The sequence below is a fragment of the Prunus avium genome, chromosome 6 (assembly GCF_965620075.1).
Source record: "Prunus avium chromosome 6, drPruAviu1.hap1.1, whole genome shotgun sequence".
NCBI lineage: Eukaryota > Viridiplantae > Streptophyta > Magnoliopsida > Rosales > Rosaceae > Prunus > Prunus avium.
The window spans coordinates 38,283,029-38,307,363 of record NC_142289.1 but is presented as its reverse complement, the minus strand read 5'-3'; the positions used below and the strand labels follow the sequence as shown (position 1 = coordinate 38,307,363).

Sequence of the window (24,335 nt, the reverse complement as noted above, 5' to 3'; positions counted from 1 at the left end):
CTCTTATCCCAGGATAATTAGGGCCCCCTGAAACGTCTTAAATGCCCTTTATACTTTCTAAAACTCCTAAACCACCCTTGTTAATGGTTAAAGACCGAGTTCAAGTGAGCTGCTTCACTTTTGCATTTACCTTTTTGACCTCGCTGGGTTTTCTGTTTGGTTCGGTGTGGTTTGGTAAAGTAGTGGAGTAAAAGCGATGTGGGAGAGAGGGTATAATAGTCTATTAATATTTTAAAAGCGGCTACTTTTTTTACCCCGATTTCCCAGCTCTTGGATCTTTGCGAATCTTTAACCTTTTTGAAATTCGAATGGCACTGACGGAGGTGCCCGCCACACTTTACAAGCTACAGCAGTGTTTTTACAAAATTGACCCTTCATTAAATTTCAGTCGGTCGAGTTGCACCACTTAAATTGTAAATTCATATTGAACATTTAATTATGCTTTATATATATGTTTCTTTTCTCATTGTGAGGAAAACAATTTTCACTATTTGTACTCTCTCTTTTCTTGGCCAAAAACATGGGTCTTTATTTCATCTTTTTGATATTCCTCCAAATTGAATGTTCAATATTTCATATATATATATATATATAGGTAAAAGGCTTAAATATTTAAATATTTATAATCCCACAAATTGTCATTGGTTAGTGTTTAAATATTTCATTGATTAATGTTGAATTTACATCAAACGGTGAGTGACCACAAATCTCTTGGATCCTTGTAGTCCAAGAGATCGGGACTAATATTTTTACAGTCCCGATCTCTTGGACCACAAGAGTCCAATAAATTATGGTAACCCACCGTTGGATATTAATCCAATGGTTCAAAAAAATTTCTCAAAAGAAGTGCAAGAGTGAGTAAACCGTTGAATTGACATCTGACGGTGAGTGACCACAAATCTCTTGGATCCTTGTAGTCCAAGAGATTGAGACTATATATTTTTAATTATAAAACTCGATTTTTCAAGATTAAAATATAAATAAAAGCAAAACAAAATTTCTAATTAACGCACGCTAGAAAGGCTAGTTATTGTAAAACAAGGTAGAGCACATGATGTTTCCAAAAAGTTTGAGAATACTTAAAGGGTACTACGGTAATTTAACATTTGCAAAATGACACAAAAGGAAGGACAATCTTGTAAAACTGGACTTAAAGAATCTGAGCCCACAAGTGAAAAAGTGGGTAAGTTTCTCTCTCTCGGAAGAGCACTATTAGCAGCGACAGTAACTTTGTCTCGCTTCTTCACCTTGCTTTAGCTTAAACTCGCAGCACCCCCCCTCGGCTCCCCCACCTCTCTCTTCTCTCTCTCTGCGTGTGCGCGCTCTGGTTTCTCGTTTCTCTCTCCTAGGGTTTCTCTTCCACTGAAACGCTCTCTGTAAAGCACTCTTCTTTCTGTTGCTGTAAAGCTCTCTCCTTTCACACATTCTTTTTCCACTCACATTCTCTACTTTTTTGTTGTTGTTTTGTTTTAATCTCTCTTTTTCTCTCTATTGCATGTTTCAGATGTGCTTAGCCCCTCTTTCTGCTCTGCTGGTCAACTCTCTCTCTGCTTTTTTGTTTTTAGTTTAGTTTTTCTATTTTTGGTTCTTGGTTTCTCTGTACTAAATTTCTATTTTCTGTTCTTTGTTGTGCTTAAATTTATTTAAGGTTCGATAGGGTCTCTGAGGTTTTGATAGGAAGTGAAGAACAATGTCCTCGTCCAGAGGGGGTTCGGATCAGCCACCTCCGCAACTGCAGAGGCGGTTAACCCGAACGCAGACCGCCGGTAACCTCGGGGAGACTGCATTCGACAGTGAGGTCGTGCCCTCTTCCCTCGTCGAAATCGCCCCCATTCTTCGTGTCGCCAATGAGGTCGAATCGCACAATCCCAGAGTTGCATATCTCTGTAAGCTTCATAGCCATAACTTTTGCTTAGAAGTGTTTAATTTAGTTTACGTTACTTTTGTGTTTATCAATTAATGAGTTACTTGTTTAGAATTCCAGCAAAATAGTTTTAAGTATTTTATTTGTATCCGGGTCTGTTTCTTTATTTGCATTATGGACCTTATTCAACTTTTTATGCAGTTGTTGGTACCTAAGTAATGCACAGGAAATTGAAAAATTTAGCCTTTGTTTCTTTGCCTGTGCCTTATTCAACTTTTTATGTAGGCATTTGTGCACCGGAGCATATATTGTGCTTGTTTTCTTGCACGTGCACACATACTTGCTTCTGTGCCCCCGACTCTTGTCTGCATAGGGTGCATGTGTCTTCATTGCAATAACGTTTTTAGCATCCATTATTTTCAAATTGAAAGATTCATTTATGTATTGATGGTTTGAAGTTTTTCTAGCTATGTTAGAAGTCTGTTATATATTTTAGAGATTCATTGTTTCCTTAAAGAAAAAAAGAATTTGGTAACTCTTGCTTCTTATACCTATTACGGCAATTAGAAAGATGTCTGAGAAACAAGGGCTGATTGATGTAATTTGGTGGTTCTTTCTGAATATGCAACATCTTTGAAATTTATTCCACTAGTACAATCAGTTGATTGGTGATGTAAGGCAGTCAAGTCTGTTTCTTGATTTAACCATATGCAGAAAGGGCACTAATTGTACTGAACCTTTAAAATGCATGTAGCAGCATGAACCTAAAACACATTTAACTATTTACTGTAGCAGCATACACAAGAGTCAGAAGTAATGATAACTTTAACCTTTTATTTTATTTCGACTGTCCAGATTTTAAATTAATTGATTTTATCTTGATGTTTCGTCTTTCTCTAAATACGGAGTAGATTTTGTTGTACTTGATTAGTTTACATGGTGTGTTAGATGTGTCAACAACTTACCATTGGTATCTCTAGAAAATTAAAAATCTAGGTCTTGGCTGTTCACGTCTTCTGTTTTTTTTTTGGGTCCTTTGTTCCCCATCATTTGTTCTCTTGTTTCTCTCATTTACATGTTCCGGGTCTGATGTTTATTTCATCTAATATTTTCTTAAGTCAATTTGTTTTAATATCTAATTTATTTTGTTCGTCATGTGAGATATGATTCCATGCTGGATGTTTTTGTAGGTCGATTTTATGCCTTCGAGAAAGCTCATAGGCTGGATCCCACTTCTAGTGGGCGTGGTGTTCGTCAGTTTAAAACGGCCCTTCTTCAACGTCTTGAAAGGGTATGCTTTATTATTATGTTATCTTCATATAAAGCGCATTGAGATGTGATTAGAATTAAGCTCTTCTCTTTATCTATACATAGTCCTTTAAAATTTCTGCCTCTTTGTATAAATAATCAGTTTATTTTAAAAAAAGAAATAATTTGCAGCTTTGTGCATAAATTTTTTCATATACTAGGAAGAAAGCTTTTAAACAAGCTCATCTCTTTATCTGTACATAGTCCATTAAAATTTCAGTCCCTTTATATAAATAATCAGTCCTTTCTAGCATCGTCCTAATAGTTTTTCATGCATTAGGAAGAATGCTCTTAAAAAAAAGTTTATATGTAGGTGGCCTCTGCTGAATTTTTAACAAAGGGAAAAGGAAAAAGAGATGACATAATGACACAAGACATTTGTTGGGGCTATGGTGATTTTGTAGAACCATGGTTTTTGCTGACACATAGAAAAACTATCCCTTCCAGATCCAATGAGTGATTAATTCCGAGGGATATATTCTAGTCCGATTTTAGATGCTTGCACAATGCAGAAGAATTAAACTGCATTCTTTGGAGAAGTGGAAGATGCTTGCATAAAAAATTGGTCTTGGCCCAAAATTTACTCTTTGCCTTATTCGTAGTTGGAGAAAGTTTATCCTGGGCTTTGTGAAATATAAACTTATTTGTCTCTTTTCAAGTCAAATTGGTATCTTGATTTTCATGTGTCAAATTCCAACTTGAACTTTTGCGTGGAACATGTAAATCTGCTAAGAATTTTGACAAGAGAGTACAGAATAACATGTGTGTGTGTGCGAGCTATTTTCTTGGTTTACTGCATTGACAGAACTTAGTATGTGTTTGATAGTGGTTTCATGTTAAAGAACTGTAAAGGGTAATATGAAAAAGAACTAATGAATTCATGTTAAAGTTACACAAAATGCATACTGACTTGGAACTTCTGTATGCTTTTAAGGTAACTAAAATGGAATCTTTATTGTACAATCAGGTTGGTAAAAAAGGGTGGAAGTGTATGTTATTTTTGAAATTTCTTTCTAGCTAATTGTCGTGGGGAGGTGTGTTCTGTTTTCCTGAGTTCTAGTATTTCATATCAACACAACACATACAAGGTCATATATGCATTGCAGCAAGACTGTCATGTAACCAAATCGTTATATCCATGATCCACTCCACCCAAAAAGAAAAAAAAGGTGCTTTTCAGCTGTGTTGATATCCTATTTAATGGGATCATGGGATATTAAAATTCTCATCGAATTTAGTTGTTTCTTGTTAGTGTTCTCTGTTCTATAAGCAAGTTTTACTCTATATTGCAGGAGAATGATCCCACACTTAAGGGAAGGGTGAAACAAAGTGATGCACGTGAAATGCAGAGCTTCTATCAACATTACTACAAAAAATATATTCAAGCTTTGACTAGTGCTGCGGATAAAGCTGACCGGTACATTTCAGTTGAAGATAATTGGTTTTGTTACACAGAGTGCTTAGAAAAATTGCTTCTACTGTTGCTTTGTCTCATAGTGGTTTTTCCTTTGTATACAGTGCACAACTTACCAAGGCATACCAGACTGCCAATGTTCTCTTTGAGGTTTTAAAGGCTGTTAATATGACACAATCTATGGAAGTTGATCGTGAGGTGAAACTCCGTCACATCTATCCATTTCTCATGTTAAAGCTGTTCTTTTCCCCCTTCTCCTTGTCATGTTGTATGATAATGATCATTTTTCAATATTAAGATTTCACTGCTATCATATTATATTAGTTGCCTGTTGTCTCAGTGGTCTTTGGCAATGAAAATTATGTTGGACGCTTGCAGATTTTGGAAGCTCATGATAAAGTTGCAGAAAAGACAAAGCTCTTGGTCCCATACAATATCCTTCCGCTTGATCCTGATAGTACAAATCAAGCTATTATGAAACTTTCAGAGGTCTAATCTTATTATTCTGATACTCATCAATTTTACTCATCAAATTTAATTTTTCTCATCAATTTTATCGTGTTTGCAGATTCAAGCTACTGTTTTTGCTCTTCGTAACACCAGGGGTCTTCCTTGGCCAAAGGAATACAAAAAGAAAAACGATGAAGACATTCTGGATTGGCTTCAGTCAATGTTTGGGTTTCAGGTGACACATATAGACAGAACTTATGCACTTCGAAAATGCAGCTGAGGCCCTTTTAGCTGTATTTATTAATGCTATTCTTCTTCCTTGGAATACAATGCCTTTATTTTCTTAGCTATGTTCATTAACTGTGCTAATCAATTTTCAGAAGGATAATGTGGCAAATCAAAGGGAACACCTGATATTATTACTTGCAAATGTGCACATAAGGCAGTTTCCAAAGCCTGAGCAACAACCCAAGGTTTGTATTTGGCATGGATATTTGGTGGATACACTATGCTATTTCTCTAGTCCTGATAAGGTAGTTAATGTAAATGGGTATTTCCTTTCCTCTTTTTTCAATTTGCCATCAATGAACCATTTTGAGAGTGCCAGTATATGTATTGCCAGCTGTCCCAAATATAATCAAGCTTACTCTGTTTCTGCTCATTCAGAGAAATAAAAAGTAAAAGTTCTGGGTGCATGTCTAAAAGATGCCCATTTTTCTTTAATTGGGGTGGTGGTGTTTCTCGGAGACGTTGGCAGTTTATTTAGCTGATGACATTCTCAAAGCTTATTTTGGAGTGCCATGCTTCTTGCACTAATGCTGATACACTTACAAAGGAGAAACCGTATTAGCTTATTAGTTACTATCTTCACTAAGTTGTGAAATGTTAAGTATCTTATATATTATGAACAGAGCTGAAAATGAGAACATTTCATTTATTCTTTCTTAAAACTAACAAAGTTATTTTTTCATATTTGTTTGTGTCATAATTGTGCATATTTTTTGGTTAGTTGGATGACCGTGCGTTGACAGAAGTGATGAAGAAGCTTTTCAAGAACTACAAAAAATGGTGCAAGTACTTGGGCCGGAAAAGTAGCCTTTGGTGAGATGTCTTATGGCAATGTCAATTGACTGATAATAGTTGCATACTGTCCTTCTTGAGCATGTGATCTGGCCTTCAAATAGGACTATATTCCATAGTCTGGTTGGGTGGGCATGTTACTGTTTGCGTGTGTGGTTAGGGAGCCAACACTGATACAAGTCACAAGTAAAGTGACATTGCTCTATTGTGGTCTTCTTGACCACCTCTGTATTTTATTGTTATATGCAATAAAATTTTGTTCCTTCTAAAAAAAATCGGCATTGTCCTATTTGAGCGTGTGGTGATTGACACAACAATGGGATATAAATTAGGAGGTTGAATTTCCTTTTGGTGTCTTAAACTTCAATGTGAATGGGACCCCATAATCTGCTTCTATGAATGCTCCTGTTTTTAGTAGTTTCATGAAAAAAGTTTATGTTCTTTATTTAATGCTTTTTTGATTCTCTCTTTAGGTTACCAACTATACAGCAAGAGGTGCAACAACGCAAACTACTATATATGGGTCTATATCTTCTGATATGGGGGGAAGCTGCTAATTTGAGATTCATGCCGGAGTGCCTTTGTTATATCTATCACCATGTATGTTTAGATATCACCTTTTCTTCATTAAGGTGCAACTACTCTATGGCATTTCTTTGTTAGCAATCTTCTCAATGTTTCTCTTTTGGGGTCAACAATGTCAAAACACTTATGCTCTTTATTATGTCAAAGGAAAGTGAATGGAACGCTTATGCCTATTATTTACTTTTGCTTGGTCGGGGGGGATATTTGGTTTGGATGGTGCTGGGTACTATTCTTGTAAACCCCCCAGAAAATGAGCTCAGCTCCAGCTTTGTGTGACAATTCCTCAGATTTGTCCTTGCATGTATTTCTTGTTTGCCAAAGATAGATGTAGACTTCATTAAGATTGGGTGGGTTGTGCCTAATCATATTGGTGTATTCCCTGGAAGGTTTCTGGTTATCAGTACAGTAGGTTTGTTTCTAGAGAGAATGGTAATCAAGCTGTTATAACTTAGAACCATGGATTGAGGAATAGTGCTTGTAGGAAGTGGGTTGAATTTGGAAGAAAATGTTAGGGAATTCGATGATTAGTTGATGTCTTGGATTTAGATTGAGTCAAAGTGGTATGAATAATAATTACACTGAATGACTCATTCAATCCCATTGCCCTCCACAGTCCTGTGGTAGTAACACCAAGTGCTCAGGTGCCCTTGTAGTATTCAGCAAAGCTTTCCTTCCTTGCCCTCACTGTAATTTGTAGCATTTTCCATTTGTGGCTATTTCTATGTGATTGATAGCTCTCTTGTTGTAATAGCATGCTACATGTTATTTTTTCGATGTTGCCATAAAGCCTTTTAATTCATGGATATCCTCCCAATAGGTGTTTTTTCTTCAGTGCACATGTTTGGGTGTTTATGTGTTTCATTTCTTTCTGTAGATGGCATTTGAATTGTATGGTATGCTAGCTGGGAATGTGAGTCCAATGACAGGAGAGAATGTGAAGCCAGCATATGGAGGTGAAGAAGAGGCTTTCTTGAAAAAAGTTGTAACTCCTATTTATGACGTGATTGCAAAGGTATGTGTTTTATGAGACTTATTTTTTACTTTCTATTTTTTTTCCTTCAATAAATGTAAGAGTGGTGCCTTTGCCTTAAGGTATGTGTGGCTGGCATCTTGCCTTTCCCGGATCCTGCATTGGCAGGTGGGGAGAGCCTCGTGTTTTGGGGTGTCTCTGAAAAGAAAAAAAGAGATGAAAAAATTGAGTGTTGTATATTATGTTTACTTATATCTCATCATGGTTCTGTGGTTTTTCTCTTCACAGGAAGCCGAAAGGAGCAAACGAGGGAAATCAAAGCATTCCCAGTGGAGGAACTATGATGATTTAAATGAATACTTTTGGTACAAACATATACTTTCTCCCCTCTCCCTCTTCATTTTTTTTGTGTGTGTGTGTATATCTTTAGTTCTTATTTTCTTTGATACAACCATAGGTCAGTGGATTGTTTCCGGTTAGGTTGGCCGATGCGTGCAGGTGCTGATTTCTTTTGCCTGCCCATTGAACAGCTTCGTTTTGACAAAAGTAATGGGGTAAGCAGTGTCTGTTTTACTCTTTCTTCTCACTTTCCCTTTCCATAATGAGTCTATTCTAGTCCTTCCTAAATCCAAATCAGAACAGATCGGTCTTTTTGGGGATTACATGTTTCTTTTGCAAGTTTAGTTTGAAGTTACTGAATTTCTGTGGTGTTCTGATTGATTGGAACTACTACAAATAGATAAATGTACATATTTTAATGACACCTTTTAATACGCCTCAAACCCCCCTCCCTAAAACAACATTGTTTTAATTGTCTTAATTGATCAAAAGATACTGGAAACTATAGGAGTAAAGAATTGGTGAATTACATTCAGTACTGTGTTTGTGTTGTTAGAATGTAGAACAATGGCTGGATTGTACCTTAACAACCATTTGTTCTTGCACTGTCTGATTGGCTTATACCTCTGGCTGAAGCTGTTCAGGGAGGCCTATCTTTGTAAGGTAATCCCAGCTGAGTGTGTGGCTTCATTTGTGGAGAGGCATAAGTTTTTTGGGTGGGAGGAAGAAGGGTATGATTTTGAGAAGATGTGCGGTGATGGCTATTTTTTGGGTAATTTGGGAGGAGAAATAGAGTATTTTTTAGGCTTTTCGCCAATTTTCCCCCTGAACTATTTGGTCATCGTCAATTTACCCCCTGAATTAATATCTTATTATTTTTTTCTGGAAAATTTGGGACTTGAACAATTTTTAATTTGCCAATTCACCCTCCACCTTTAACTTATACACATTCTATCCAATAGTGTCACATGCTGGGCACGTGGGCAAATTGGTATTTTCAACACCAATTTGGAAGTAATTTTGAAGTATTTGAGATCTTTTCAACACTAAAAAGATCTTAAATACTTCAAAATCAGTTCCAATCGGGTGACAAATCGGATGGAATGTGTGTAGAAATTTAATGGTGGGGGTTAAATTTGCTAATTGAAATAGTTTAAATCCCAAATTTTCGACAAAATTAATGGAGGGGGAAATTGGCAAATTCTTCTATTTTGACAATGAGAGGAGTTGAATTATTTGTGGGAGAGGATTTGCTTTTGGGCATCTCTATGGGATTTCTTAAGAGTTTGGACTTTGGGGATACTTCTTTCTTTGCAATTCTTTCAAATTGGAATGCAACTGTTCTCTGTTGTTTTTTATGGTTTAGTGCTGTAGAGTTCTCTTGTTCATTGTTTTGTACTTTTTTTTTTCTTTGGTAAACAAAAAGTTTAGGGGGAGGGGAGGCTATCCCGTCCCAGGGTCAGGGCATACCAAGGCCTCTTTGAGGGCTTACAGAGTGGGTCTTAGCCCCTTTTTTGGTTTTTACAGATTACCCACCAAGGGGGATTATTGGCAGCGGGACTCAACCCTAGGCCTTGATAGCGAAGAGAACGATCCTTACCAACTTAACCAACCCTCCTTACCAACTCGAACCTAGGCCTTCATTGTATTGTACTTCTCTTGTTAATGAAATTTTATTTCCTAGCAAGAAACACAAGAACAAGGGTAAACTGACAAACTTAACATGATATAAGAGCATAAGACTTGGAGTTAGTATCACATTTTGTTGCATTCCAGGTTTCGGACTCTAGTGGTGGAGAGAGGCCGACATGAGGTAGTATTAGAATCTAAAGCAATAGTTCGGCTCAAATCCTAAACAATGGTACACATAACAAAAATTCAACATGTGCAATTAATGTGATGTGAGATGGATGCTTTCTTTTGTTTAACTTGAGGTTGAGGACTATTGTTTAAGTCAGCCTATATTTCTTTTTGTCGATCTGCGTGAACATGGGGCTCACTTAAATTTAAATGCAGTACTGTGAATGTTGAGAGACTTTTTATATGTTACTGAACGGCTTTTAAGAAAAGCAACACTTTCTTTTCAGTAGCCACATTTTAGTAAAGACTCATGAATGATCTATTTGAAAAAATCATACTTGTTCTGCTGGAGATACTTTTCTCAACTGATGCATAACTATTTTTTGGGTATAATATTCAGGACAACAAGCCAGCTAGTGGAGATCGATGGGTGGGGAAAGTGAATTTTGTTGAGATACGGTCATTTTGGCATATTTTTAGAAGCTTTGACCGCATGTGGAGTTTCTTTATTCTATGTTTACAGGTTGTCTCTCCTAACATATTCTGTCAGATATCTCTAACTCTGTGATACAGTTCTGATGTTTAATTTTGTTTTTACAAGGTTATGATCATTGTTGCTTGGAATGGCTCCGGGCAACCCACTGCAATATTTACTGCTGGTGTATTCGAGAAAGTGTTGTCTGTCTTCATAACTGCTGCAATCTTGAAACTTGGACAAGGTAGTTAAATTTGTTATGTCATGTTGGGAGTTGCAAGTAGATTATTGTTCTCTGTTTTTAATGCCTTCACAGTGCGCTTCTCCCTCTTTTCGTTCCCTTTTATGCAGTACCTAGGTGTGATGTTACTATGTTGAATTAGAATTTGATGTTTTTTTCTTTGTTAATCAGAAAGTCCTGGAATATATAGTATTCACTTAAGTAATGTGTGCAAAGGGCCATCCCTTTGGCCTAGGAAAATGGACCTAAAAAGATCTACTATAATTCTCTATAATCCATCCAAATATTTTAAGGGATTAACCTAGATTTTTTGATGATAAGCTATAATCACTTAACTCCATGGACAATTTTGTCCCAATGGATATCAATCACTATTGGTTTGTTATCTGACCCAGGTTTAGCAGAATGGATTGCCACTCAGCATAGACAGGCTGTTGAGAACTACTAGACTGATGATTTGATTAACAAAACTTTTTAAAGTAGTTCAGAATATAACCCTCGCATCACAATATGTAAACTGGTGGGCTTATCCACCCATTGCCAATTGGTTTTGGTTGGGTGCTTTAACGTTAACATGGTATCATAGCCGCCAATTCATCCATGCTTTGGGCCTAGTCTACACATCACCCAATATTAGTGATCCATGTGTTTGGCTCAATCCAGCCACATGGTAATGGACCTGTTGAGTTATAATTTCCAAAAAGCGACTGAGTTATAATTTCTTTTCATTGGCCAATAAAGGTGTAACATTTGAATGTTGATTAGTTGATAATACAATTATTTAATTATGGATGTCAACAGGTCAAAACAGCTTTTATCTTTATTTTTCTTATTGCTTTTGAAAGTAGTTTTAGACTTGAAATTCATTGTTGATTGTACCAAGTGCAAGTTGTTGAATGTTGATTGATGAATTCTCTTGACTTATGCAGCTGTTCTCGATGTAATTCTTAGCTGGAAGGCTAGGCGGAGTATGTCATTCCATGTTAAGTTGAGATACATTTTGAAGGTCATTACAGCTGCTGCGTGGGTGATAATTCTACCTGTTACTTATTCATATAGCTGGAAAAACCCTCCTGGGTTTGCTCGAACCATCAAAAGTTGGTTTGGGAATGACTCACATTCACCTTCCTTGTTTATCTTGGCCGTTGTTGTCTACTTGTCGCCAAATATGCTGGCTGCGGTGTTGTTTCTTTTCCCATTTATTCGCCGATTCCTAGAGAGATCAAACTATAGGATTGTGATGCTTATGATGTGGTGGTCACAGGTATGCGGAACAGGTTCTTCTATCTGTATATATAGTGCCTTTTTTTAATCACCTAACATTATGCTGAATTCCTGATTATTTGCAGCCTCGACTTTATGTTGGGAGGGGAATGCATGAGAGCACATTTTCTCTTTTCAAGTAAGAATCCATTGCTCAATAGACAAATGGGATTGCTTCATGTTGTCATTGTCTTCCATGTGTAACCTCTGGTTCTCTGTTGAAACTTTTCAGGTACACAATGTTTTGGGTTCTTCTTATAATTACAAAGTTGGCATTCAGTTACTACATAGAGGTGCCTCTTCTAAGCACATTGTACTTTTATTGTTGCTCTTACTTGTAATCTTGTAGTACATAAATCATGAAAATAATAAATGGTATAATGGGAAAACTGAGGTGGGGTATAAAATGTAGCCCAACCCTCTCCTGGGGAAATATGTCTTAGTAAGGTGGACTTTTTGCGAGTAAATTTGACTGCGATTTCTAGTATGTAGATTTGTGCTGCTGTTCAGTTTATTTGTTTGTTCTAATGTTCCTTTTCCTTTCCAGATACGGCCTTTAGTTGGTCCAACAAAAGCCATCATGAGTGTACATATAACCACTTTTCAGTGGCACGAGTTTTTTCCCCGCGGTAATGTATCAAATGCTTTTTTTGTGTTTGATGTTATCTTGTTCCTCAATATGTTGTTCATCATGTAATTATTTGCTGTGCAGCAAAGAATAATATCGGTGTTGTGATTGCACTCTGGGCTCCAATTATCCTTGTATGTTTTATATTGTTTACTGACCTCTTGTTTATTTTTACGCAGTCCAGTATAGAGTAAATTCTTATACATGAATCTTTTCAGGTCTATTTTATGGATACCCAGATTTGGTATGCCATCTTCTCCACAATATTTGGAGGAATTTATGGTGCATTCCGTCGCCTTGGAGAGGTTAGTGGATCTTTCCCTTACTCTTTAGTTCTACGCTTTCAAATTAACTCCTTTTTAAGCTTCATTTGTTTATTATTGATCAAATTAGCTTCTTTCTCACTACTCTAAAATCTGTTTTGGACCCTTTTTTCTGTTGCAAGAGTTGAGCTATTCGGTTCGTATATCCAAACTGCAAATAAGTTCTGGAGTCGATGTTACATGATTTAATTTGATGTTGTGGAATCATCCTTCTCGATAACACATACATGCAGGAATTGAATTCCATTAATACTCTGCCTTAGAATATGACAGATGCTAGAAGATTTGCCTTGTGCTAGGAGATATATTTAATGGATGCACGTTGCATGCTTGTTAACTAGCTAACTTGGCACATGTGCTAACAATCTTAAAGTTCAATACTGAAATCTCCTAAAAAAAGGCTGCCCTAAAATCTGCAAAATTGCACAAAAAAGGTGTTTCCCTGGATTCTGAAGAAACCGAGACCTCAAACTCAAACGTTATCCCAAAAATTCCACCTTCACGACCCCCATCACATCACCGCTCCCCAAGCCCTCACCCTTCTTCCGTCCCCCAAAATAGCTTGTGCTTCTCACAAAATAAGGCTGAGCAAGATGCTGTTACCCAACCACATTAGCTTCTGTAAACAACCTCAACCATAAATTTAATACAAAGGCAGTGATTTAACAAGTGATCATAACTTGGTTCTCTGCATGAGACTGGCACCTTTCTTTCCATGCTAATATTCATACCTTGGATGGTACGTTAGCCTTCCAGAATCATGCAAGAGGGATGGAATGAGGAAAGAGGATCAATTTTGGATAGGATTTACAGGAAAAGACCCCAGTATACTCTATACTCTAATTTGCTGCCCATCCTTTCCAGTCTAGAAGAAATCAAAGTAGCATTATCTGACAAAGAGAGTAGTAAGTGCAATTATCCCTATTTCAGAATCATTCAAATTACTCCAGAAACTAAAGTGGCAAAGTTTCAATTGAAAAGAAGAAATGAACTTGCACATATTCTAGCAGTGGAAACATAATGAGAAATTGAGAGCCTAGATAAACAATATATTTCTGCAGAAGTTTGACTACACTGTAAATTACCAAGACAGTTCATTTAGCTAACCTTTGAGATACTTTGTAAATTGATATTGCAACATGGACATAGTTTTTTCAGTTCATGTTGCGTATTAGATTCGCCTATATCTTTTATATGATTAGGATGGCTGTTCCTTTTTTATGCTTTGGAGGGGTTAAACACGATCAGTCCTGATTGCATTTTGCGTTATGCGTTCTGAAAGTTCAAGGAATTCTTATGACTTCTTTGTTTTTCGGTGTGGAAATCTTTTATATCAGTTTAAAAGAATTGTCTTTGTCGCATCTTAATGCATATTCTTTTTTCAAATTGGTTCTAGATTCGAACGTTAGGAATGCTGAGATCTCGTTTTCAATCATTGCCTGGTGCTTTTAATGCCCGTTTGATTCCAGCGGAAAAGAGTGAGCCAAAGAAGAAAGGACTGAAGGCTACCTTGTCCCGCAATTTTGTTCAGGTTAACTTGCTTTGTTTTCTTTATGTAGAACTGTAGAACTTGTAGCACCTCTGTTATTTTCCCTCTTCGTGAGTTGTATTAATTCATTAATGCTTCTATTGTTTGCAGGATGAAGATAACAAAGAGAAAGAGGCAGCAAGATTTGCTCAATTATGGAACAAAATAATAAGCAGCTTCAGAGAAGAGGATCTTATAAGTGATAGGTAATCTGTAAAGCTGCTGTGTTGGAGGATATATTTTTCATTTAATTTCTTGTAGTAGCTCAATGTTATGGTGCTGCCTCTTTGTCCAGGTTCTTTCCATAGTGTTCTTTCTTTTGAGCATGTGCTAAGATATTTCAATTTTCAGGGAGATGGACCTTTTGCTTGTTCCTTATTGGGCTGATCGTGATTTAGGCCACCTTATTCAGTGGCCTCCATTTTTACTTGCTAGCAAGGTTTGTTTTTAGTGTACTTTTATGGAAATTTTTATATCCCTATGTGCACGTAGTGATTGTGTATTTGCTCATCAGATCCCAATAGCATTAGACATGGCCAAGGACAGCAATGGCAAGGATAAAGAACTGAAGAAGAGGATTGATGCAGACAACTACATGTCTTGTGCTGTTTGTGAATGCTACGCTTCATTTAAGAACATAATTAGGTCCCTGGTTCAGGGGAACCGTGAGAAAGAGTAGGTTTCTGTTCATTGCAAGAAAGTTTCATCTGACATTTGTGCCACAATTTTCAACTAGTGAGGATAATTTTTACGTTTACCACTTGCTAAGCTAAAGTGATTGGGTTTCAGGGTTATAGATTATATATTTTCTGAGGTTGACAAGCACATAGAAAGTAATGACCTGATGGTTGAATTCAAGATGAGTGCTCTTCCTAGCCTCTATGCCCAGTTCATTAGGCTTATCGAATATCTGGTAAGATTTTAAATTTAGTTTAACATATGATCTCCTTAGCCAGTTTGATGAATGGAGCTAACCGGGTGTTCTTAAGTTTTGCAGTTAGGTAATAAGCAGGACGACAGGGATCAAGTTGTGATTCTGTTTCAGGACATGCTGGAGGTAGTGACAAGAGACATAATGATGGAGGACCATATATCCAGGTGTCACATCATGATGTGATTGCATCCTCAATTTTTGTTTTCCTTTTCAAGTATTCTTTAAAATGGTCACTTTTCTTGTGTAGTTTGGTAGATTCAATCCATGGTGTGTCTGGCCATGAAGCGATGATGCCTATTGATCAACATCAACAGTATCAGTTGTTTGCATCTTCTGGAGCTATCAGGTTTCCTATTGAACAAGTAACAGAGGCTTGGAAGGAGAAGGTGTGCCTTTGGTAGAGATATGATTTGAAATTTTACTCTTCAGTAAATCCTGTAATCCTTAGTAGTTACCTATTTTTGCAGATTAAACGTCTTTTTTTATTGCTTACGACAAAGGAGTCTGCCATGGATGTGCCGTCCAACTTAGAAGCTAGAAGGCGGATTTCTTTCTTCTCAAATTCATTGTTTATGGACATGCCTCCAGCACCAAAAGTTCGCAATATGCTTTCTTTCTCGTAAGTGTTTGTGTGCCGTATAATTGTAACTCTTTTTGGTAGTACTTGCCTTTAAAATAATAATCTTTCTTGTAGTGTTTTAACTCCTTACTACACCGAAGAGGTTCTCTTTTCCTCACGTGATTTGGAAGTGCCAAATGAAGATGGTGTTTCAATTCTCTTCTACTTGCAAAAAATTTTCCCAGGTTTATTGTTTGGACTCTCTAAAATATAAAGCTTATGTATTTGTATTTATTATAATACTTAAGCTTCTACTGATTCTATGCTGCTGAGAAAATCAAACAGATGAGTGGAACCACTTTCTTCAGCGTGTAAATTGCACAAGTGAAGAGGAGCTTAAAGGGTCTGATGGATTGGACGAAGATCTTCGCCTTTGGGCATCATATAGAGGCCAAACTTTGACTCGTACTGGTACTCTCTCCACCTATTAGTTGATACGTTATACACGTGTTTTTAAAACATAATGATGACAATATATTTTTCTTTATGGACATTGTTCTACTTTGGTATTTACTAAATCTCTCTACTCATGCTAGTAAGAGGAATGATGTACTACCGGAAAGCTTTGGAGCTTCAGGCTTTTCTTGATATGGCCCAAGATGATGGTACCTAATTCTTTTTCATTGGAATTGCCTTTTATTATCATTTCCTATTTTATGTAATAGTTAATTTAACACTTCTTTTGAAGTGAGTATAATGAAAGCTAAGAAAGTATCTTTTGCTTTTTATTCTTGTCTGAATATACCTTCCAGCTTTAATGGATGGCTATAAGGCTATAGAATTAAATTCAGAGGATGAATCAAAGGAGGAAAGGTCACTGTGGGCACAATGTCAAGCAGTAGCTGATATGAAATTCACATATGTGGTATCGTGCCAACTATATGGGATTCACAAGCGATCTGGTGATCCTCGTGCGCAGGACATTCTGAAGCTTATGACAACGTATGTTTCAAATAGTATTCCGGTAGTATTTTTCTGATTTTTGATTGTCATAACTTTTAATTTGAAGGTCTATATTTTCTGTGTGACAGATATCCGTCGCTACGTGTGGCATATATTGATGAGGTTGAAGAACCTAGCAAGGATAGGTCCAAGAAGATTAACCAAAAGGCTTATTATTCTACTTTAGTAAAGGCGGCTTTGCCAAAGTCGATTGATTCTTCAGAGCCAGTACAAAATCTGGACCAGGTAATGCTCTATACTTACATGTTTGATCCGCATGACCATATTGATATTAGAGCTGTATGGTGTTGAGTTTACTTATTTAATGTTGGTAAGAAACTGATAATTGTCTTTGTTGAGAACCATTTATCTAGGGTCTGACCAAGGTCTAAAATATCGAGGGTTTGGAAATATTGGTGGTCCAAAAATAAGGAAATATTGATGGAAATATCTGAAAAAATTAAATAAAAACCATGGAAATTGTGAGAAAAACTTTAAATTTTTTATTGAAAATTTAGAGGGTGTTTATTTTAGTCAATTATCTACTATTTTATCACAAAAAATTTGAAGGAAATTCATTGCATGTGGGTTTGAGTTATTTAAGTTGACTATATAGCGAGCTAACAAACACTGTGACTTTAGCAAATCTGTAGCAATTGATGAAAGAATATTAAGAACACCATAATTTTTTCTAATAATAATTTACTACAATATTTTACACTTTATACATTACATGATAAGATACATGAGTAATTTAGTACCACATAATTCCTATGTGGTTCAAACTTAGCCTTCTTTCACACTTCTTTGCCTTTTGCGCATATATACAGTCCCCTTCTATTAAGGGATCCCTCAAATAATTTTATTTGAGGGACACCCTTTAGGGTCCCTTACGAATTTTTTTTCAACGATCCAAACCATCCATTTTTTAAGTCTACATTCATAGATCATCCTTGCAAAAAATTAGACAAATCGGAAACCGTATCTACATCCAATTGTGTTCTACAAAATCAATGAACACGGTGCTTCAAGAAAGTACGAAAATTTCAACAATTCAATTGAGTGGTCAAATGATATCGGATTCAATAGAGATGATCTTTAAATGAATATCTAAAAAATAGACGGTTTGGATTAGTGAAAAACAATGCAGAGTGGGCCCTACAAAGGATGTCCCTCAACAGAATCCCCCTGTGTGCGAGAGCGGTTTCAGCATTTTTCTCTCTCTTTTTCGATAGTGTCGATATCCTGCATACACGTGGGAAATTATCCCCCTTCGAAAATGTCGATATGTTGATGATAATTATGTGGATGTGTTAAAATATTGCCCCTTCAAAAAAAGGATAATATTGGTGACATATCGTCGATATTATCGATATTTTGTTCCTTGCTTCTGACAACTCGACACTTCCCAATAAATTTTGGGGGGAGGGGGTGGGAGCCCAGGGTTCTGACCACATGCGATAGTGGTTTGATAAATAGGGAGAGAGTGGAATGTACTAATCATAACCTTGAAAAGGGTTTAACTAAAGTACAATGTTAATAATAGTAGCAAACTGAGACAAATAACCTAATTGAAAAGGGTTTAACAAATAACCTAATTGAAGAAACTAGGACACCAACTTGCTTAGAATCTTAATTTCAATATATGTTTGTGGTAGAGATAGTCTGAGACAAATATATTATCTTGATGTTAAAATCTGCATTGTGCTGCATTAGGATTATGCATGTCTCGAAGGTGGATAAATTCATTTTTTCCTCACATAATTTTGTATTCATAATGGGTGTTTAATGAAAACATCAATATGATGTATTAAACTTTGAGAAGATGTAGTAAAAGTTTTAAAACGCTAAGGCATAAAGCAAGCCATACGTTTTATGAATTTCCTTGCGAGGCGTCAGCCTTGTGTGACTGTAATTACTACAATAAATTATATATATATGAAGTATTGGTGACTAGTAGTTTTGCTTATAACTTATAAGAAGAACTATTAAAAAACCAGCCCCAACAAACGCACCATTTCATTAAGCGGAGGCCAACCAGGACCTGAAACAGCAACATCTACCTTAAGACTTAAAAAAAATATTAGGTCACGGCAACCTTCTCCTTTGCAATAACTTATACAGTGTCGTATCCCTCTGCAACTCAAAATTTTCTGAAATTTCTTCCAAGTGTCATGCTAGGGAGACCACATTATTAGACCACCTTGTAAACCACCTCTCTAATAGTGGTGCAGCCCACCCACCAACACAATGGGTCCCACCTCTATTAGAGAGGTGGTTTTCAAGGTGGTCTATAAATGTGGTCTCTCTAGCATTTCCCCTTCTTAAAACACTTTAATATTTTTCACTAAATTTATCTGACACGCCAGGTGTGCCCTTGGCTGAGCCTCAGTGCTCCTCGATACGCCTGTTTATGCCTCAGCTGTGCCTCAGTTACGCCTTTGGGTTGAAACGCACTGCGTTCAACGCCTGAAGGCATGGCAAAGCGGCCTAGCAGAAAGGCGAGTTTGAGTCTTAAAATATTGGTAGGAAATATGTTTAATACTGTAATATGGATAAGGGTGTTAATGACTTATAAAAAAAAAATGCACCATGAGCCCATAAAACTTTGCAGCCAACTTTGATTTATAGGAGGAGTAATATCTCATTGTATTTTAAGGTAAATAATTACTTAGATATAGACAAAGGTTGTAGCTTGTGAAGGGTGAGGAGGTGGAGCACAGTTGGAAAAGGATTCAATTTGGGCTTCTTTATGGGCATAAATCATTTTAAATTTCTGAACTGCTATCCCTGAGCAGACCATGTCACAAAATGATTCTATGTTATTTACTTTAGGTCATATATCTTCTACTAAATTGTATTGTTATCTGAATGCAGGTCATTTATCGGATAAAGCTTCCAGGACCTGCTATTTTGGGTGAGGGAAAGCCTGAAAATCAAAATCATGCCATTATTTTCACACGTGGAGAAGGCTTGCAGACAATTGATATGAACCAGGTATGGGGGTTGCAACCAGAAGGCTGGTGGATTCAGGATTTTACTTTCATGGTGGCAAGCTTAGACATTGCTAATTAATATGACTCATCCTGTAGGATAACTACATGGAAGAAGCCTTGAAAATGAGGAATTTGCTGCAAGAATTTCTTGAGAAGCATGATGGGGTGAGGCACCCTACAATTCTTGGACTGAGGGAGCATATATTTACTGGAAGGTAGGTGTTCTTCTGTTGTTACTAAGGGTGGCTGTATAAAAAACGGGCGATGGCTAGGTATCACTAACATTCTTTCATGACCCCATGCAGTGTTTCTTCTCTAGCTTGGTTCATGTCAAATCAGGAAAACAGTTTTGTCACTATTGGTCAGAGACTGTTGGCCAACCCTCTCAAGTAAGTTCTTACCTCATAATGTCCCCGTGAAATTTTGGGGGAATGAAAAACTTGAAACTAAAAATTATTGCAGACAAGTGTAGTGTAATCTGTTAGTTGTATGTGGACAAGTTTGTACTTGCATTTGGTTTTTTCTTTTTCTTTTTTTTTAATGTGCTAAATTTCTGATTTTGTAATTTCACTTGTGCTAAAGTTCTACTAATTTGATGTTTCTGGTCATCCAGGGTTCGATTCCATTATGGTCATCCAGATGTGTTTGATAGGCTCTTTCACCTTACCAGGGGGGGTATCAGTAAGGCATCGAAGGTTATCAATTTGAGTGAAGACATATTTGCTGGTAAGTTGAAGACATTTATTTGAACAATTATCCATTATCACAATTTATATGGGGGTATTATGATCTTATTATGGATTTGGATGCAGGCTTTAATTCCACACTCCGTGAAGGCAATGTAACTCATCACGAGTACATACAAGTTGGGAAGGGAAGAGATGTGGGCCTTAACCAGATCTCAATGTTTGAAGCAAAAATCGCTAATGGAAATGGGGAGCAGACACTCAGTCGAGATATATACCGACTTGGACACCGTTTTGACTTTTTCCGCATGTTGTCATGCTATTTCACCACAATTGGTTTCTACTACAGTACTCTGGTATGCTGCTTTTTAGTTTTGGTTTCAACTGTTATGTACTTAGTTCTTGAAAAAATAATATATGTAGTTAGTTAAAGGTTCTGAACATGGAAGAATGTTTTTGTGGCAGATTACGGTGCTTACTGTGTATGTCTTCCTTTATGGACGCCTTTACCTAGTTCTTAGTGGACTTGAAGAGGGTTTGAGCACCCAACCAGCAATTCGAGACAATAAGCCTCTTCAAGTAGCTCTTGCTTCTCAATCATTTGTTCAAATAGGATTTTTGATGGCGTTGCCTATGTTGATGGAAATTGGTTTGGAAAAGGGTTTCCGAACTGCACTAAGTGAATTCATATTGATGCAATTGCAATTGGCCCCAGTATTTTTTACATTCTCGCTCGGAACAAAGACCCACTATTACGGACGAACATTACTTCATGGTGGTGCAAAATATAGACCTACAGGCCGTGGGTTTGTGGTTTTCCATGCTAAGTTTGCTGATAACTATAGGCTCTATTCCCGCAGCCACTTTGTTAAGGGTATTGAACTCTTAGTTTTACTTCTGGTGTACCAGATCTTTGGCCATACTTATAGAAGTGCTGTTGCGTACATTTTGATCACAGTATCTATGTGGTTTATGGTGGGCACCTGGCTTTTTGCTCCCTTTTTGTTCAATCCTTCTGGTTTTGAGTGGCAAAAGATAGTTGATGATTGGACAGATTGGAATAAGTGGATAAGTAACCGTGGGGGTATAGGTGTTCCCCCTGAAAAAAGCTGGGAATCATGGTGGGAGGAGGAACAAGAGCATCTCCAGCATTCTGGAAAGCGTGGTATTGTAGCTGAGATACTGTTATCGTTACGGTTCTTTATCTATCAGTATGGGCTCGTCTATCACTTGAACATTGCAAAGAAAACCAAGAGTGTTCTGGTAAATAATGAACCTGATCTCTTTCCCTCCATTCCTTCCTTCCCCCCCAAATCCTATTTTCTTTTCTTTTAGGATATGAAAATTGAAAACTTATTGTTATATTGCATTCACTTGGTAACAGGTCTATGGCATTTCTTGGCTGGTGATCTTCCTTATTTTGTTTGTTATGAAGGTGAGTCAAAATTGTATTCATATTGGCTTATTTATCAACATAGAATAGAAAAAGTGCTTTACATACATAATTGCCGCAATATAGGCTGGCTGCTTAGCTTTCGTAATTGCTTTGCAAAACTAATATTGTGTTTGCTACCTAGTGATAATCTGGTTGTGAGGTAACTTTAGGCTTTTGCTTTGCCCATTCGGATTCCTGCAGTTCAGTTGTTTGGGTGTTTGGTGCATAGATCTGATTTTAAACATAATTTGTTTCCCTTTCTTGTTTGTGAATCTCATTCCTTTTCTACATGTTCTTACGACATGTGGACAGCATTTGCAAGCTTCTGTTATTTGTCTTTTTCCTTTTTTTCTGGTGGCTTGTTTCTGAGTTTTCGTGGACTGCTGGTCCACATTGATTATACTTACTAATATTATCAGTATTTTCTCATAAAAAGAAATATATAGTTTAACAAATGTACTTAATTGTTTCTCTTTCTTTCCAGACTGTATCTGTTGGGAGGCGAAAGTTCAGTGCAGAGTTTCAACTAGTGTTCCGGCTAATAAAGGGACTAATATTCGTAACTTTTGTGTCTATTTTGGTGACTTTGATTGTGCTGCCTCACATGACGCTGCAGGATATCATTGTGTGCATTCTTGCTTTCATGCCAACTGGTTGGGGAATTCTTCTGGTGAGTGAATGTTCCAGTCTTGCCTTACCTTAGTTCAGGGTTGCAAATACACTCTGGATATAACAACAATGTTGTGTTTTCTTTAATCCTTAACTGAAAATTGGGCTATAAGATCCCTGAACCAAACTTCTTAGCACACGGGTAGCCGTGGTACCATCTTCAGATCCGACCCACTTGGATTTGTTAATAAGGGTGATATGGTGATACCCTCTGTTTTGGAGATTTCCCAACTTTCTGCTGTTAGTTTGAGTTGTTACAATGAGATTTCCCAAAAGTAAAATTTGCGCAATACAATGAGGTTGTAATTGCATCTTGCACTTGTGGGCATTTCTTTGTCCTTGAATTTCCTAATGTCATTTTGTCTTCCCATCTCTTACCAGATTGCACAAGCTTGCAAGCCTGTTGTTCACAAGGCTGGTTTATGGCCATCAGTTCGGACTCTTGCTCGCGGCTTTGAGATAGTTATGGGTTTGCTTCTATTCACACCAGTTGCATTCTTGGCCTGGTTTCCTTTCGTTTCTGAATTCCAAACCCGTATGCTCTTCAACCAAGCATTCAGCAGAGGTTTACAGATTTCTCGTATTCTTGGTGGGCAACGGAAGGATCGTTCATCCCGGAACAAGGAGTAACCATGCTAGTTACAAGAACAGCTTTCAAGTTAATTGTTTGATTGCCTCGCTACTTCCTTCCAGCAGACTCTTTAAACAATAGTTTGTCGGTATATGCTGTAATTATTAATGTGTTTGGGTTGCATTTTTGTTTGTTCCACTTGACTGACGGCAGCCCTGTCAATTTTTCAGATCTTATTAAAATTGCATATTTGTATCTATGTAGATATGATAAAATTCCTGGCTAAATTATCAAACCATGCCATATGCCCTTTGGTTGACTTCCATTTGGTTTTTGCCATGATCAAAAGTCCCAGCCATGGGTGCAAATATTTGTAAAACACACAAAAGGCCCTCTTCACTATGTATGGACTTGGCTTCTTCTTCTTTTGAAAATGTAGCAAACTAACGTACTATATGAAATGAACTATGCTGCACTAGTTACTCCATTATTAAAATTTGAGATGTGTGGTGATACGAGATTTGGATGCAAATATGGACCCTATCTTAGAGTTAGTCATTTCAAGATCAATTCCAATTCCTTCTTTTCTATTCCATTTATTCTTTTCGGATTGAGATGTTGAAACATATTAGATTAGAAAAACAATTAATTTTTTTCATTCATATAAATCTCTTATGAAATGATGCTCGACTCTTTACATGTTACACTGCGAGCGATTTGTCTGTAAGAAGCCAATTTGTTTCCTTCCTTAAAAAATTAAAAAAATATATTTTTCAATCAATAACTAGCACTGAATTTTTCTGGATTGCTTGCATGGCAACTAGCACGGGTTATATTTTTTTTTTTTTAAACACTGAAAAAAAGTGGCCAATGGCAAACTGACTAATTAAAAGGGGCGGCAGTTGAAAGAGTTTGAAAACAGCAGCAAGCAAGCCTGCAAATACAGAGAGACGCATAGTTGAGTTGAAAGAGTCACAGATGACACAACTCATACACAATCAAATACTCCATTTATTTATTTATTGTCTTTCAAAACCTCCCTCTCTGTCTCTCTCTCACTCTCATTTGTCAGCTTTCATTTGTCACCTTCTCTCTCAGTGATTGCCTCGTTGCCTATTGTTACAATTCTCCATCAATTTCTCATTTGTTTTTGTTTTATCTTATGGCTTGCAGTCCTTAATTTATAAACAAACCCAGCTCATGTTTTTCCTTTAA

At 36.9% G+C, this 24,335-nt stretch overlaps 1 protein-coding gene across 2 annotated transcripts; it reads left to right on the top strand.

Annotated features, from left to right (window-relative positions):
• Positions 1-1,239: 1,239 nt before the first annotated feature.
• Positions 1,240-23,443, top strand: LOC110763002 (callose synthase 3). 2 transcript variants are annotated; one of them, XM_021965737.2, is made up of 44 exons: positions 1,240-1,401; positions 1,505-1,534; positions 1,658-1,886; positions 3,055-3,155; positions 4,465-4,589; positions 4,691-4,784; positions 4,965-5,075; positions 5,155-5,271; positions 5,417-5,509; positions 6,046-6,137; positions 6,590-6,716; positions 7,576-7,713; positions 7,960-8,036; positions 8,129-8,225; positions 10,211-10,333; positions 10,412-10,529; positions 11,456-11,790; positions 11,876-11,928; positions 12,022-12,082; positions 12,337-12,418; positions 12,502-12,551; positions 12,636-12,722; positions 14,137-14,271; positions 14,380-14,474; positions 14,620-14,707; positions 14,783-14,943; positions 15,058-15,181; positions 15,266-15,366; positions 15,450-15,588; positions 15,670-15,821; positions 15,897-16,006; positions 16,107-16,232; positions 16,358-16,426; positions 16,574-16,763; positions 16,853-17,009; positions 19,641-19,760; positions 19,856-19,974; positions 20,065-20,148; positions 20,373-20,485; positions 20,572-20,801; positions 20,911-21,708; positions 21,830-21,880; positions 22,365-22,550; positions 22,931-23,443. In XM_021965737.2, exons 3-44 carry the CDS (start codon positions 1,691-1,693, stop codon positions 23,177-23,179), a joined length of 5,874 nt encoding a protein of 1,957 aa, XP_021821429.1. In that variant the 5' UTR covers positions 1,240-1,401; positions 1,505-1,534; positions 1,658-1,690; the 3' UTR covers positions 23,180-23,443. The 2 variants fall into 2 exon arrangements, with proteins under 2 accessions (XP_021821429.1, XP_021821428.1); XM_021965736.2 differs by having other exon boundaries at positions 1,649-1,886.
• The last annotated feature ends 892 nt before the right edge of the window (positions 23,444-24,335 follow it).